The 18,588-nt window shown below is 34.6% G+C and overlaps 1 protein-coding gene across 1 annotated transcript in view; it reads right to left on the bottom strand.

The window, feature by feature from the left end:
• The window catches only part of LOC135215724 (uncharacterized), a 98,392-nt gene that overhangs the window by 4,679 nt on the left and 75,125 nt on the right, over nt 1–18,588 (bottom strand). Inside the window, exon 2 of the mRNA XM_064250679.1 lies at nt 4,924–5,233. Within this exon, the coding sequence (XP_064106749.1) occupies nt 4,924–5,233 (310 nt within the window). The remainder of the gene's footprint in view (nt 1–4,923; nt 5,234–18,588) is intronic.

Raw genomic sequence — 18,588 nt, 5'->3', positions numbered from 1 at the left:
ATCTTGAGTTGGAATATCCACTTTTGTATGAATTCCAATCATCAGAACTATAGTAAATATAACGTAAAATACTGTTCCCTATTGAGACGAGGCCCCCTGGCCAAAACGATTTTTCATAACTTTGGATGATCGGAATGCTGGGGGGAGAATAAGATGGCCTTTGCTGATGTACAGTCCTGTTCAAGTGCTGGATTGTCATCAGTTTATCATTTTCATTTCATTTCTCATTTTTCCATCTAGCCATACTTTCATTTCAGCGCTGAATGATCTTATAGGTCCCAGCGCTTGAGCTATGCCCTAAATTCCATAATCCATCCTAATCCTATTGAGACGAAATCTAGTTCCAATTCCATCGCGCTTTCAAGAGCGGATTCTATTTATTTAAAACAATAATAGAATGAAACATCTGCTCTGAAAAAAAAAAAGATAGATGGGAAGTTCATAGGTTAACGTCACTACGATCATTCAAGCAATAGTTTATTGAAGATGATAAACAATTTAAGGCCGAATGCAAGTTTTATTGTTAATGTATTTTACTTTACTTTGAAATAGAATTAGACAATATTTAGACCAAACATCCATCACAGCATTACTGAGTGCTAATTCGTATGTTACGATTTTGTTAATTCTAAATGTTGTTAGTCATAGATTCGAGCCTCTCTTTGCTAAGTATTATATATTGATAATACTTACTGCACTGAAGTGAAACAGATATACTTCCAGAACGCGCTATTTTTTTCTTAGAAGTGAATATAATTCCTTAAACTACTTTTTCCCAAAATGATATTTCCAAATTTAATGTCACAGTACCTTTTATTAGATATTAATGCTTCGTTTTTTTTTTTGTATAATAACAAGGCAAATATTCTTTGTCAAAGTACTTAAAGTACAATTTCTATTAGGTAGCGACGATGCCAAATTAAATTCCCTTTATTTTACCCGTCTTTAACCCTCTTGTTTTTCTTTCAGGTGAGTACTGTGTATTTATGTCAGCTGCTGCGTTTTGTTATTTGAACGCAGGTTAGTGAACCATAATTTTTTTTACCTTAGTCTCTTCACTATGATCATTCGTAATTGTTGATGCATTTTTTGCATGACGGCACTTTCAAGTGTAATTTCTCTTCGTCTAATTATTTAGTTTAGTAGCAGTTACTCAGCGCCTTTTATTCCGGTGTCTAATTCCATTTTTTGTTAAATAAAGATGCACCTAATTTCACTCCCGTTATATTTCTATTTATTTTTGTTTTCAATGTCTTACGTTTAAGAGTTGCTAATCCATCATATGATAGTGTCTCCTTTTTCATTAGAAAGATCGTCCATTATGAACATAAGTATTGAATATTTAGCAGGAAAATAATATGTAATAGTAAATTCCTTTTTCTTTTCGGAACATCTCTAGTTTGCTAGAGTGAAGTTAATTTAATACGTTCGCCGTGTATCTTTATTTTATTTTATTTTTTAATTCAAATACTTTACGATATCTACTGGGAAGTAAATCAAGGATGAGTCACTGCTAAGATTCATGTCATGTTATTTACAGTTGTTTCAAAGGTAAAACCCGAAGTTAGGATATGCGTAAGACTCCATAGTTTGGCGTCTCACGTATCATTTAATAAATGATAACAGCTGAGTATCCAACTCTGGAATACCCGCCGCCCCCAAAAAAAAAAGAAAAAAAAGAAAAAATATGGAGAACAAATATATTTAGGAAATACGTTTATAGTTTGGGAGCATCGTGCTCCTACCTCGATGTAGTCTAAAAACCAACTTCAAATCATTATGAGTGAAGTTAAAAAGAAGAGTGAAATAGAAAATAATAAAGACAATATATACCCGTATTATTAATTTTCCACACTGGAGAAAGAGCACGACGCCCCGAAATTGCATATGTCTTTATTGAAGATATTTGTTCTTCAATTTATCATTTACTTTAATTGATTGTAGAATATGTGATCCTGTTTCTCACTGCTAATTATCTGAATTGTCATAATACACACACACACACATACATACATATATATATATTATATATATATATATATATATATATATATATATATTATATATATATATATAATATATATATATATATATATATATATATATATATATATATATTATATATATATATATATAGTGAAAATAACGCATATTTATTACTCAATATATTAATAAATTATTTATTAATCAATATATATTATAGTATATAGTTTATATGTGTGTGTGTTTTTTGTGTGTGGCTGCATGTGTATGTGTGAGTGTATGTATGTGTATGTGGGTGTGTTTATTAGTGCAAGTTATTATAATGAGTTAGAATGGCAACCTTTCTCTTTCATGTTTTCGTTTACTTTGGGTCTAAGCCTACAAACTACTTTGTTGTTCTTCTTCTTCTTCTTTTTGGGGGATGGGAAAGGCCATGGTAAAACCATACAAAGCTCTGAGAAAGGTGTTTCACGTTTAGTTAAAGATACAGAAATTTTAGGATAGGATATTTAATATCCTATCCTATGATTTATATATTAGAATGAAAGTGTAATAAATAAATAATGTGCATGTTAAACTGTATAGAAAAATTATTTCTAATAAAATATAACGTATATATTTTAATGTTCGTTGGTGAAACCACGTTCTATCTGACTGTAGATTTTCGCACGCGCCCTGAGTAAGCTGGAGGTCGAATCACTCCTTCCGTTCGTTCCATAATAATGTCAACGGTGTGAAAGTTCATAATGATAAGGACAACAGTAATAATAACTTACTTTCATCATACCTAATATTACTCGAAGTGTGAAGGTGTAATCATACTCAATTTTTTCAGGCTTCAGCGTCTATTCTCCAGAAAACTTCGTCGTGAGCGAACTAATGTTAACATATACGAAGTTAATCATAAGTTAATCATATACATTAATCACTCGTGATCAACGACGTGCATAACATCCCACGAAGTTCGTATTAGCGAAGTTTCCAAGCGAGGATTTCTCCTTATTCTTAACAAAGATAATAATAGCCGTTGTGTGCTATCCCAGGCATGATATCTTGATAGCACTAATTCACAATTTGTTATTCTAAAGAGTTGTTTTTTCTCTTCTTTTTTTATGCACCTGCAGGAGAGTTTCCTGTCCAAGAGCCATTAATGATCAGCATGAAGATTTGCAATTTATCTCATAAGTTTATTTAAATGTGATGACGTAGGACTCGTCGGTTCTTCCATAGTATTATAAAACATCCGCTCAATTAAGTTTTTTTTTACATTATTTTTAAGTAATGGCGAGAAAGCTTTCGCTTTTTTTTGTAAAAGAAAGCTATTGAGATGGCTCTTTGTCTGTTCGTCCGCCCTCAGATCTTAAAAACTAATGAGGCTAGAGGGCTGCAAATTGGTCTCTTCATCATCCACCCTCCTATCATCAAACATACCAAATTGCAGCCCTCTAGCCTCAGTTGTTTTTATTTTATTTAGGGTTTAATTTAGCCATGACCGTGCGTCTGGCACCGCTATAGGTGCCAACAACACAGGCCACCACCGGGCTGTGGCTGAAAGCTTCATTGACTGCAGCTGGGAGTTTCATTTTTTACTTGTTTTAGGTAATGTTACTTACAGGTTGGTTTTTTTTATTTGTTTCTTCGTGGGGGAAAGAAAATGATAGTCTTGCTGCATGTGTGACACGCATCCTAAGGAAATTATTTTATAATTTCTTATCATTATTTTCCCATAGGTCTTTCATAAAATCCCATTTATAGCTGTGGAAACCATCTACAATCTTTGTCATTTGCCATACATCTGTTAAGGGAAAGATTTGCCCCCTTAACCCAAGCCTCACCCTCTAAACACACTGACCTCTATCCAGCAAGCCCCCCCACCCGCCTCCACCCCCCTTTCCGGTCTATACCTGTTTTACGCTATGGTGCACTTTAATTCTCCTTCTCCTTACTCCTCCCTACGCTTTTGATATCCACACAAAGTTTACCAAGTTATCATTCTACGTACATTACAAAACCATCTCAGAAGGGGCATAGTATCCAATCGAAATCTATAGAATTCTTTGCTATTATAATCAGATACGTCATAAATATATAAATAAAATGTATTTCTCTGTATTTATCAGATTGCGATTGTTGTTTCTTTTCCGTAATTTTCATTGTTGCTGATTTTGTTAAGATTTTCAGACATCATAAAGAACAATGTATAATATCAAAAGTAACCAACAGAATATTAATAAAACATTAATATTCGTCCAGCTCTTCTTAAAAATGTTTAGAGTTACAGGTGATAAGAAATATGACATTTAAAAGACAAAGGCTATAAACCCAAATGCTGGAAGGCATTCAGTGAAAACGCACTAGAAAGTACACATAAGAAATTCAAGACAGGTAAATACACCATTCTCTCTCTCTCTCTCTCTCTCTCTTCTCTCCTCTAACCCTCCTCTCTCTCCTCTCTCTCTCTCTCTCTCTCTCTCCGCTGATCTTACTGGTCGTCTGGCCAGGCAACTGAGACAAAGCAGAAATTCCTTTGAGCTTAGCCTGCATCAGAGGTGAAACTGTACCAAAAGCAAAACTCCTCGAGGACAAGGGCGCCAGTGACGTCGAACCTAATTCCCAAGAGATGAATAGCGATGACGTGACAATCCCTCGTCGATGCAACGGGGTTCTTATCCCCCCCCCGCCCGCCACTACCACCGTCCCCAGATCCCCCCTCGGAAGGCCACCAGCAACCCCCTTAAAAGGGTTGATCAAGCCACTAGTAAACACGGCAGACGGAGCGTGGGGCTCCGCCGTCCCTCCAAATGACCTCGTAATGTGTCCGAGTTCATTAATGCAGTAATTAGTCCCTAGTGCGTTACTCGACGCCGCCAACTACAAGAGCTGACCTTACACCTTCCCCCCGACACCTGCCCGGAATCGAGAAATGTCCATTGATAATACCCTCTCGCGTCTCGGTGCTTGCGGGGCGACGCTCCGACATTCTAATGAGCCGGTTGGGGCTGATGCTTGAATTTCTGAGAGGTGTCACCTGCGTCTCAAAGGCGACCCAGGCGACAATGTTTCGCTTCGGTGGCGGCGTCGTCGATGACGAGAGAGTTCGAGGCGGCGGCGGCGGCGGCTTCTTCGGGCTCATATCAGGGACTTCTTCTTCCTCGAGGTCTTCGTTGTCTTCAAGGGTGTTCACTGTGGATGCGCCTAGATAGAGAGGCTGAGACGACTGACCGTTGTTCATAATAACATTCCAAGCCGACTAAAATAAGCAGTCAACATGAAAACTACTTATCACAGAATACCGATTATAATTTTTATCTAAGGAACTGCGGCAACCCACAAATTCTTGATGCGAGGAGATGGGGACTTTTTATCTGGACTGGATGCTCCTGGGCACATCGGTGGTCTTAATTTACTCAATTAGTGCCATTTTTGCTCAGCACCTTTCCCCAAACAAGATGCCATTACCGGAGGGGTGGCTTTAGTTTTTTAATGTATTTTACCATTTCTGTTATTGTAAACCGTTTTTTTTTCGTTAATGGGTTAAACGACCTGTGGTATTCTTTTGTAATGTACGTTTGAATTTTGACCGTTTATTTTCTATTTTGTTATTAGGTGGTATATATGTATTATTTTAACTTGAGGCATATTTATTCATATAGGTATTTTTTCAGGCCACCTCGTCAAGTGTTGTGTCCATTGGGATTTATGTTTTCGCCAACAATAGTGCGTCATTATTATTATTATTATTATTATATTATTATTATTATTATTATTTATTATTATTATTATTATTATTATTATTATTATTATTATTAAGTCAGCTACTTTATTTGATTCCAATAGCAGTATCAACCTTTTCCGTCACTCTTATCTTCTGCTTTTGCATTGCTTATTTTATTCACTAATGTAAGTGAATTAATTCTAGACTCATTAATGTTGTCTTTATCATGACTGTCATTAACTAAAGTTTGCCAAGTCCACCACTACCGCTAATTTTAGGTAAGCGTTTATGCTGCTATGGATGCTGGTAGTAGTTTTCAATAACAGTATCTTATCAAATAAAAAATAAACATGCAGAACAGCAAAACCCCAAATCGTAAGTCATTGAAAACCTAGGATAAAAGAATTGCAGAAATGAAATAATGCCCATTTTAACATAACAAAAATCAATAACAAATAATAATGTGTTAATTTTTATTAACAGTTTTAACTGTAGTACACAACAAAAACGTAAATCAAAGCGTTTCGTTTATGTGGATAAATTTAGTTATGTATATTTTACCTTCATTTTTTCTCGAATATATTTGCTGTCATAATCTTATATTTTTTTAAACTGGTTTTGCATTATGTGTCTCATCATGAACCCGAACTGAAACATAATTATAGCAAACAAAAACTTCTGTCAGTTTTCTTCTGCCGACAGAAAAAGAAACCCACAAGATTACTGAGTATAACTTGCTTACTTGTAAGTATTCACATGATATTCTACCTAAGTAAATACTATGTAAATAGTAACAAGTAAACTAGCTATACCCCGGTAATCTTGTGGGTTTCTTTTCCCATAGTCAGTTATGATTAATTTTTAGAATCCCATTTCTTCCAGTTATTGGAATATGAGAAGCAGTGAGAAACCACACATGCAGATAAGCACGTGCTTAAGATCTAATACACAACCACGATACTGTCGCTTTGGTGGAAGGATTGACTATAAAACTAAAGATCGTCAAGGATGCCACTTTCAGGATGTTTTTATTCATCCAGGTCGCTGAATGGTTATGAAACACTGTCGGAGCAGCATGCACCCGGACACCTGCATGTATGCTAGACACCTTTCTAATGGTGGTGGTGGCATGTGACGATTGGAATAATAAAACTTAGATGTTATATGTGCTTATAATTAGCATTTGATTTGGTACTATTCTTTCTGTGGAGGTTAAGATTGTTTATTGAACTCGGTTGAATCACTGAAGTTTTTAGTTTTATTATCGATACAATTTAATATACATCCATACACACAGACATATATATATATATAATATATATATATATATATATATATATATATATATATATATATATATATATAATGTATACATGTGTATTTATATAATATATATACACGTGTGTATGTATGCGTGTATGTATAATGTACCAAAGCAAAAGAGAGCTAAAGTGTCTCCGCTATCCAATGGAAGATCGAGCCATTCCTTCACATATTCGCCCGAGGCAGAGACTCACCTGCCCTTTTTTGGCGTGCAATTGGACAGGTATTTGCATACACTGCATCGCCTACTTTTACAGATGCACTCGTTGTGGAGACGGTGTGCCCGAGTTGAATATACTTACCTCTCTCTCTCTCTCTCTCTCTCTCTCTCTCTCTCTCTCTCTCTCTCTCTGACGATTTTCAAGAGTTTAGTAGACAGTTTTTGTTTTTTTTTAAAGCACATTCTCTCTTCTCTCTCTCTCTCTCTCTCTCTCTCTCTCTCTCTCTCTCTCCTCTCATTGATAATTTATCAAGAGTTTATTAGACAAATATTTTTTTTATGAAACCACGATCTCTCTCTCTCTCTCTCTCTCTCTCTCTCTCTCTCTCTCTCTCTCTCTCTCAATAGTCCTCAATACCTGCTTGCTCTTGTGATATTTCATTGACTTCGCACGTATTCTTACCTTGAGTAGCCAGTTACTCGTAGTATTTTCTGTAAATATTTTTAACGTGTGCGTGACCACTAGTTTCACAATAAACTAAGACGGTATTAGTATGGATTGTATGAAAAACGAAACATATTATATATTCATATTTGCTTTGTGTACTAAGGGTCTGTGTGAAAATTTATTTACTCAAACATGCAAGCGCGTTTACACTTATATTCTTTACCTTTCCTCCATTTTACGTATGTATGTTTGTGTATGAATGTTTGCGGAGCATTAGAAACATTACGTATCAAGGAAATAGTTCCAATCAGATCAAGACACAATCGTCTAGACTTGGCTGCTTTTCCCCTACTTCAAGGACTAATAGAAAACGGGATTAAAGGTACCCTTCCTGTCCGCCGCTGTCGTATCTATAACCATCTACTCGGGTGGGCGCATACTACAGCTCTTTACTCACCATAGAAAGCCGTCGGCTGTCACCACTAAAGGCAGAATCTCCCTCGTAATCCCGTCATGGTTAGCGAATTACTTTTGACCAATTTGTATTGCTTTCTACATTGTCTATGGCGCTTTCATTTAATTTCATTTACTTTTCAATTCTATTTGCCGTCACGTCTATCGGTTCTGTTGCTTTTTAGTTTTATGTTGTATTTATTAAGAAAACGAACAAATGTATACATTCTGTCAGCTTTTATCTCTCTATATTCCCTTTTTTCCAGTTCGTTCATGCACTTCTGTAAATATTTTTTTTTTCTTTAAATACTTGCACGCTTTATATGGGATAATACGTTATCTGGTCTCTGTCTTACCTTACCAAAGTTCTTCAAACAATATTATTGTTTGATAAAGTTCTTAATTTCTCAGCCTTAAATTTATAGTTTAATGTGCCTGCCCATATGAACGTAACTGCTCACTCAAAGGACTCTTCTTTAGGAGTTTATTCCTTATCCTCAGCTCTTACCATTTGTGCATCTCAGGATCGTAGACTATTTTTCTTCCAGTTTTATAGATATCGTTATCGTCTCGTCCCCAGCATTGCATTCATTTACCGCGTTAATATTGATGGCTACAATGCGAGTCTTCCTTTACTACTAACATAATTACATTCGGTATTCAGCTTTGCTTTTACCAAGAAATGATAGTCTGTACTAACACGTGCATATACTAAATTTTCCATATTATCAGTATTAGATAAAAAGATATTAAGCTTTTATGCAGTATTTGATCTTTCCCCATTGCTCACTTATGAAATATCTCCTTTTAAACCAAAATGTTGCAAGTAATTCTTATAATATTAGAGAACCTTACCCAAGTTATCACAAATTCCATTGAATGTAGGTGCGTGTACCATACCAACCTTGGAAATCATCGGCTTTTGCATTGATATCAACCAACACAATCATCTTGTCAGGTCAGTCTCAGCTATATACAATGATTGGCAACCTTTCAGAGAATAATGGGAAAACCCACAACTGGATCTCCAAATGGGCAGCTGTCTAGTAGTGATTTTTTGTTTACTTTTTTTACATTTTTATGGCCCATCGGTAAGCGAAAAAAAACGCATTTGGTGAAGAGTAACCCAAGATGAAAAAACTTCGATAATTAAAGCATTATCAGATGGTCGTTTGACTTGAAAAGGTCTATAAAGATGTGATTCTGTCTTCATATATAGAATTTATGATGGTTTTTAGTGTGTCGTCTACATAAATAGCCAAAATAGCATAGATAATCTCCCAAATTAAAGTTTTTATTTTATCTTATTTTTTTCCAAGTGAACAAAACCACTCTGTTCCTTTCTTGTCCACCGACCTCCCGCACAACGGCGCTTTTTACGTTTCTGACAAATGCAAGCAATAAAAGGTTCGGGTTCTTTCAGCGAGACAATAAACAAGGTAGTTGGCATTTTTGCTTGAAAGGTTTCTTTCTAATTTGGGAAAATAATAGAAGAGTCCTCTAATTTTTATTTTAATGTAACTGCTTACCAAAGATACTGTAGAGTACTCTATGGTATCCTTGCTACTTACTGAATGGCAGTAAAAGTCAATAGTAAGGAAAAGGTTATGAGAAGATTGCTCCTAAATATATTTGGAGAAAAATGCATATAACGACTTGAAAAAGACATCTACATATAGAGCAACATACTTCAACAAAAATAACGAAAATAGTAATAACTTAATAACTGCATATTAAGAGTACTACAATTAATGTTAAACTATCTGAGGCCATTCAGTATTTGTACCCATTCTCATGAAAATCCATATACCAGACTTGAAGTGATGTTGCTAACAGACAGATTTAATGATATCACAGACACGATTTTTGTGTATAATAGGGAAGCCTATACGTAACATTATTATTATTATTATTATTATTATTATTATTATTATTATTATTATTATTATTATTATTATTATTATTATTATTATTATTATTATTATTTTTATTATTTTATTTTTATTATTATTATTATTATATTATTATATATTATTATTATTATTATTATTATTATTATTATTTAGATATTAAATTCTGAAATTTCCTTTCTCGCACCTTTTTGTGTCATTCCAGATAAAGATGAAATGAAGAAGGTAAAAGAGACTGTAAATCCATTATCATATGAAATGACACTTTCACCATTGGTTTAAAAAAAAAACTGGACAACGTCTATGCGTGTCCAGCTTTCTCCATTGAACTCATCCTTCAAGAAGGCCCGAACAAATTACCGAGCTTTAGCCTTCATTATCCGTATCATATCCTACTCCTTGGTTTAAAGTCGAATTGACTATTTGACCGGGTTCGCGGCTCTGATTGGCTCCCCGCCGGGACCAATTTGTAGGCTGTCTGTGGGGCATCGGAGGCCCACAGATGGAAGAGGGAGAAAGGAAGACGAAAGAAAGAAAGAAAGAAAAGGCAGGCATAGTGGTGTCTCCCAAGAGGGAGAAAAGTTGTGTCTGGCCTTACATGGATAAGTGACGAAGGGTTGATTTTTTTTTCTTTGCTTTATTTTACTGTGATTGATTTGTATCCTTTTACCAAAACTGAAATGTCTTACGTAATTTTTTTCCACTAATAATTTGAATCTTGATTCATATGTACGTACATAAATATATTCAATGTAGCACGAATGTGCACGCGCTTGAGGATACCATAAAATCCACGTAAGAAGACTATTGAAAAAAGAGACTTGGAACAAGTACCTTCGTAGTCTAGTGTGAACTTGAAAACGTAGAATATGCTACGAAAGTACTTGTTCCATGTCCCGTCCCCATCACACGCCTTCTACGTGAATTTTATGATGTATATATATATATATATATATATATATATATATTATATATATATATATATATATATATACTAACTAATGGGGTTGGGGAAGGTACATAATTTCGTTCCAGAAGGGAATGATGGCACTTAAATTTTATTTTTGCATCTTACTGTCCTTCAAATTTATCTGTTATTTTCATTTGTGATATTTACATGAGGGGGACACTACAATTATGGCAGCGTTAGTTTGGATGGCTTCCTGCTAAAACTGAATCGGTCTGAATGATTTCATCCACTGAATTAGCCTGTATTTAATTAATGATTTTGATTTATGGTAAAAGCAAGGAACTTTAGTGACATCCTCATGAGTAGGGATGTATACGGATAGCTATTACGAAATAAGTCACCGTAATGATAACGCACACTATACCGTAGTTGATATGGATGCAAAAAATAACATCGTGGTCATTGCAATAATGGCCATAGTGATGATAATAACGTTAGACGATAAGGATTGCATAAATGTGGAAATTATCATAACAACTGACTCCTCACAGACGAGCGTTTGTAAGTTAGCAATTGCATATTCAGCATCGGGCGCGTCTGTTGAATGGTATGTCTTCGTAGTAATCTATGAATGGAATACATGAATACATTATAATAACTCTCGAGAAATTTATGGTAAGTTATGAGGACCACTCGGGTACATGTTTAGTATCGGCAATGCCTTGATATGTATAAATCTGCGTGATCAGTCACTAGGAAACATAATGAGGATTCGGGGGTTGGGGTGGGGGGGGGGGGGGGTGGGGGGGGGTTGATATGTCACGCACGTATAAACGAATTGTCAGCCAATAAGAGTGACTCGGAAATGTTTGCCTTTAAAAGTTGTGTATTGCTTCTCTGGTGTTGCCCAAAAGCATAATGTCCCTGTTGTTCTAATGAAGCTTTTCGTAGATGTGTTGAGCTTAAATGTGTTCTGTGAAGAAGGTTTCACGTGAGGTATGTTATGTATACTTAAGAAGGTCGGGACATATTATTATTTAGAGTAACTAGTTGCTTCTAAGACAACTTCATAAGGGATATGGGATCAGATACTAAAAAGTGTCATTTGTGCTAGATGTGACTTCCTTGAATATAAGTCCTTTATAATAGAATCAAATTCGGTTGTTGACACTTAACTTCATATTTCTGGTGAAAGAAGTTCACTCTCGAGGTGGTTCGGAAGTCACGTAAAGCCGTTGGTCCCGTTGCTGAATAACCACGGGTTCCATGCAACGCAAAAACACCATATAAACAAACAAACAAACTTAACTTCAAGTTGTTGATAGATTTTATGTATACGGCATCAGGAAATTGTTTCCAGCGGTACTTTGAGCTAACTTTGGTTTCTCATATTGAGAGGGGGAGCACTGCAGGAAAACCCCCAGTAACTTATATTACTTTTACCTTTTAAGCTATTTTAGGCCTTCAGATAAACAAATAATATCAGACACAGAAAAATGTGACGAATGATCTCGTTCTCCAAAGATATGGTAAAATAAGACCATTTTGTTAAGTGCAAATCATAGTACACTATTAAAAGAACGCTTGAAAGCCTTTAGGCTATACGAGATCTCATTTCCTCATTGCCTTTACTTTGATTGAATAGGACAGGTATCCTACAGGGAAGGGATCAGTGCCTAGGGAGGATAGGAGGGTATTCAAGAAAAAGATGAATAGTGCAGTGTGGGTGTTCGAAACGGTTATTGTTGCTGCTGTTTTCTTTACTGACATTTTATCCATGATTTAGCAGTGGAAATATGAATGTGACTTTTACTGTTTTTGTTTTTTTAAGCTACCATCTTGTAGGGAAAAGAGGTTATACTGATAAAAATGCGCACATATTTTATATATATATATATATATATATATATATATATAATATATATATATATATATATATATATATATATATATATATATATAATATATATATATATATATATATATATATATATATATAAACACTTAGATCCCTGATCTGTTACCGGCATGTACAAAAACTATTCCTCCCCAGCTGAAAATTGGTGCCAGCATGTAATTGGGGGTTTAGAAACCCGAATATTGTACCGTTTGCCACCATTCCAAAGGAAAAGGTGTAGGGTTTTCTATATATATATATATATATATTATATATATATATATATATTATATAAATATATATATATATATTATATATATATATCTATGTGTGAGACTTCAGAGGGTCACCGAAACTCAGAAGATCAATTAAGGAGTTTATTATGATACGTTTCGTGTCATCCTGACCATCCACATTCTTAATGAAAATCATTCACATTTTAAAAAATATATAATTAAAATTTACATGCTATTTTAAAAAGGAAAACATAAAATACCAATGTTATTCATAAAAATTATTGTTATAAGCTAAAAATACTAAAATTATTTACAAGGTGACATTAAAATTGAAGAAATTTAGGATTAAAAAGGAATATTAACCTTAATAAAGCGAAGGACAAGAAAAGAATGGATGGCTGTAGGACCGTCGTTTGCCCAGATCTCGACTACGCCAAGAAAAGCTGAGTAGAGGATTGACTAGAATTGAGGGAAGGAACGAGGTGCTTGATATGTAAAGACTCAAGTGTCGTTATATATTAGCTATGCTGGGTATTGTAATTATCGAAAAATGTTTTTTGTTAATTTCAATTTTACAGAGATCTGCATGATTTCTTATATTAGAAAGTTCAGGGTTGGTTATCCTCTGGCCAGTTCTGTAGCTCACTCCCAAATGACTAGAATATCGAACTTGCAACAAGCGCTTCGTCGATCCCAAATAAGTATCGGGACACCCCGGGCAAGTAAATTTGTAAATGATATTGGATCGCATAAACGGTTGCAAATTCTCTTTATGACTAAGAAGTAAGCCTATTTTGAGAGGATTAATAGGTATTAAATTAACTTTGAGACTTCCGAACTCTCTTTCAATAATTTTCTTGATACGGTCTCCTAATTTATTTTTGAAAAAATATGGAATAGTGGCGTATATGGGTAGTTGGTACATCAAAGGAAGGGGTATTTTCCGTGAAGTTTAAGTTAAGTAATTTGTTTACCATTTTATAAAATACCTCCGTGAGGTACGAGTTAGTTAAAAAATAATCTTGTAAAGATTCAATTTCAGTGTGGAATGATTTCCAATCAGAAGCATACCTAAGTGCACTAAAGACCAAAGTGGAGATGGCATTTAGTTTAACATTGATGAAGCACGAACTATAAAAATTATTCCCCATTCCTGTGAAGGTGTGTTTCCTTTAGACAGAAGTATTAAACTTATTATCATCTCTGGTTATCTTGATATCTAAGAAAGGTAAGCAGTTATCTTTTTCAGTATCTATGGTGACGTTTATGTTGCTGTGCTGAGTATTCACGAACTCCAAAAAAGCATCACCCTGCCATGCATGTCTAAGTAAAATAAAAGTATCATCTACATATCTCTTGTAAAAAGTTGGTTTAAAAGAACTTGGGCATTCGGATAAAAAATTTTTCTCTAAGAAATCCATACACATAGGCAAAAATCGGGGCTAAAGGGCACCCCATGGTGGCGCCCTCGACCTGCGAGTACAGAAGACCATTAAAAACGAAAGCGGAATCTTGCACAGCAAGTTCCAATAATTGCTTAAACAAATTTCTATTAAAACCGTGGAAAGTGTCATCAGCATTAAAAAAAACTCTGTCTAAAATAATGTTAATTGTCTCGTCTAAGGGTACATTGGTAAATAAAGAGACTACTTAGAGACTAACCATATAGTGATCTGATTCCTGGATGACAATAAGTTTCCGAAAGTCGAAGCCATTTTTTATTGTATATTCAGGTTGAGGGAGTTCATTACAGTAAAGTAACAATGTATTAGAGAGATTGATATGCTTGGGCTAATTTAAGAAGAAACATTGTTGGCGGATTAGGACAGCCCTCTTTGTGAATTTTTGGGGAGACCGTATAAAACGCTAAAGGATGATCCTATAACAAAAAAGTTTCTGATACGTTTTCTTCCGTTATGATTTTCTGATTTTTTAGTTTGCCTCAAGAATCTGTTAATGTTTTATCTTCTCGTTTAAGATTCTTTTTAAAAAAGCTTGGTTCACCTAAAATATTTTGAATTTAAGAAGGTATCGGAAAGTATTGTTATGACCTTGTTTACGTAGTCTTGTTTATTAGGAGAACCACACCTTTGCCTTTAGCATAATAAACTCCTTAATTGATCTTCTGAGTTTCGGTGACCCCTCTGATGTCTACATGTTCGCACCTTTTGATATATATATATAATATATATATCTATAATATTACTAGATATATATGATAATATATATATATATATATATATATATATATTTATATATATTAGAATATAAATACACACACAAAAACACACACACCACACACACACACACACACACACCCACACACACACACAATATAATATATATATCTATATATTTTTATATATATATATATATATATACAAATTATATGTATCCATCCCACAAATTTGCATACATGTATAATTATGCGCGTATTGTGTATCTGAAGAATTTATGTAGGCAAGAAAAAATTCATGAGGCCGAAGGTAAAGTATAAATAAATAAGTTATCGGATATCACCACAAAATTAAGTGCAACTCCTCATTCAGTAGGTTAATAGAATACAAATACTCCTTTAGTATGTATTTTTTTACGGGGAAATCTAATTTAGGAAAATGGAAATATAACTTTTATTCAGTAAAGTAACAAATACGACTAAAACCCATTAGAAAATGCCCTTACTTGTAGAGAGAAGGAACACCAACACACACACACACACACACACACACACACACACACGTGCATCAAGACACCGACTCATAAACCTCCTGACAGGAAATGGAAGGCTTTAAATAGCGCCTATCGCCTGCATCCCGAGATGACAAGAGTACGCCATAAGTCTCGACTTCTGGCACCGGCCATCCATCTCCCGGGGAAGATGGTTGCAAGGCTCGCCTTGTATGGCCTATGACTGATAAGGCAGTGCAATAATTCAACCAGGGAGATGGGAGGAATCAATGTTGCATCTGACTGCCCCGACGACGGCCATTTTTCAGCGCAACACTAGCCATTGTCAACACCTTTAGTGGGTCATTCATGAGTTCTTCTTGCACTTCAGGCAGAGAGGCTCCTCCGTAAGGCCATTTCCTGTTGGTTTAGGGTTAAGCCTCTCCTCTGCTGTGAGGGGGGGGAGGTCTCATGTCTGCGTTGAGTGTGTGTGTGTGTGCGTCCGTGTGTTTTTGTTCATTTGGGTGGGTATTATTGTGTACGTTGAATATATTTATATATATGTATATATATACCATAAATTCCTTTATATACATATACATATATATATGTGTATATATATATGTGTGTGTGTATATATACATATATTCGTATATATATACATACATATACGCGCATAAAGTCAAAATGACATGTGATATTTTTCCTTTGGTACATCCACACACACATACACACGTATACATAATATATGTATGTGTGTATATATACTATGTATATGTATGTATATATGTATGTGTGTGTGTGTGTGTGTGATTTGAGAATCGGCCTTATTTTATGATTTTTCCTCGCCGAATTATTTCAAGCATCGCTAATTTCAAGGAATTTCGAGGTCAGTTAATAAAGTTACTGATACCAATAAATATCCAGGCATTAGGAATTATTTCTCATGTATGACCATTAAACGAACTAATACTCCAAAAATTCCTCTTTTGGTGTTGATATCAACTCACTGTGATACACCCTAATGAACATTGCCGCTTAGTTCAACTACCCTTAGGACTGAATATGTGTCCTTCTTCTACAAAATGCGTACTTCAAAGCTGATATATTTTATGATCATTTTTCTCGTTGATTCTTTTACTGTAATTATTTTCCTGCGTACCTGATGCTAAATTAAGAAAATATTCTAAAAATTGTACGTGTAAGAAAAGATTCATGTATACTATAACCATTGTATAACATAAGATGCTGACGAATCTTATCAAATGGGAGAGGAAAAACTTGTCCATGGATAATCCGGTTTTCTCTGTTATGTAAAATTTATATGTAAAGCCTAGGGCTGAAATATTTGACAACCTTCCCTTATTGTGGTGGCCTCGGCGCCTGTATCTCTAATCCAGTAATTTAAACCCATTCTGGAACGGGTTTGATACTCACAATGCATCATCTCTTAAGTCCTCCACACACACGTATTAGGAAAACTCTCTGCTTTATGGTAAAACCTGAATTATATTATAGGGAAAAAACCGTAATTCTAAAAGGCAAATTTTATATTACACTCAGTGTCTATTAATAGGGTTAGGGTAAAGGTATATGCACACACACACACGCATTTATATATATATATATATATATATATATATTAATATATATATATATATGTGTTGTGTGTGTGTGTGTGTGTGTGTGTGTGTGTGTGTGTGTGTATGTGTGTGCCAACTAAAAAAAAAGGAGCATTATCTTTCCTGATTCATATATCGCTTTCAAGTACGCACACATATTGAGGAACATACACACACACACACACACACACACACACACACATATATATATATATATATATATATTTATATATTATATATATATATATTATATTATATAATATATAATAATGTGTGTGTGTGTGTGTGTGTGTGTGGTGTGTGTGTGTGTGTGTGTGGTGTGTGTTTCCTCAATATGTGTGCGTACTTGAAAGCATATGTGAATCAGGAAAGATAATGCTCCTTTTTTTTTCTTTCTTAGTTGGCAAGATTAATCACCAAAATTAATTGGATATTGCATCATGCTTCGTGTGGCGTCAGTATACACTTGACCAACCTCTTAGCCTTCAGACGAGTAAAATATTGAAGGAAAAATTTTTGAAAGTTATGGCATACGTGATATAACAGCGTTATGTGCTTGAATGTGTGAATATGATTATGAGTGATAAGTGCATCATTTTTTCTTTTTTGGCCTGTTTGTTAATGTAGCATAAATATGATTGTTTGTATGTGTTGATATTATCTTTATAGAACAGAACTAGAAAAAATAAATAAAAAAACTGAGCGGAACATGAATAATAGATTAAGAATGCGTAAAAAAAAGAACAGAGAATATTCCCCAGCTAAAGATTCCATATGAATTATCCTCATAATTGCGTCTGCGAAGTAAGGACGGTATTAAAGTTGATTTATGTTACGTCCATTTGCAGAGATGGATAACCTACTGCAAGTATTTGTCACCGTCATCAGATTGGAATATATTTTTTTCTTTTTTTTTTTCTTTTACCTATTATTCGGCATATTTCTTCGGGTCTTCTTATTGGGAGTGCTCTTTCCGAATTTGATACTTTATGTTTGTCTTTGGGTTTCATATTTCCTACGCCCATATTAGTATTCGTCCGTTTTCTTTTTATTTTTCATTTCTGTTCGCAGTCACTGTTTGCTCTGCGATTTTTTTTTTTTTTTTTTTTTTTTTTTTTTGAATGGGGATCTGTGAAGGAAATCTTAGACGACTTGGACACCAAGGTATTTGTAATTATAACGCATTTGTTTCCCATATACTAGTATGTACGTTTATAAGTGTAAGTTTTATATTGCAGTCACACACACACACACACACACAAGA

The sequence above is a fragment of the Macrobrachium nipponense genome, chromosome 5 (genome assembly GCF_015104395.2).
Source record: "Macrobrachium nipponense isolate FS-2020 chromosome 5, ASM1510439v2, whole genome shotgun sequence".
Taxonomy (NCBI): Eukaryota; Metazoa; Arthropoda; class Malacostraca; order Decapoda; family Palaemonidae; genus Macrobrachium; species Macrobrachium nipponense.
The sequence above is the reverse complement of the archived record's forward strand: the minus strand, read 5'-3'. Positions and strand labels throughout refer to the sequence as shown.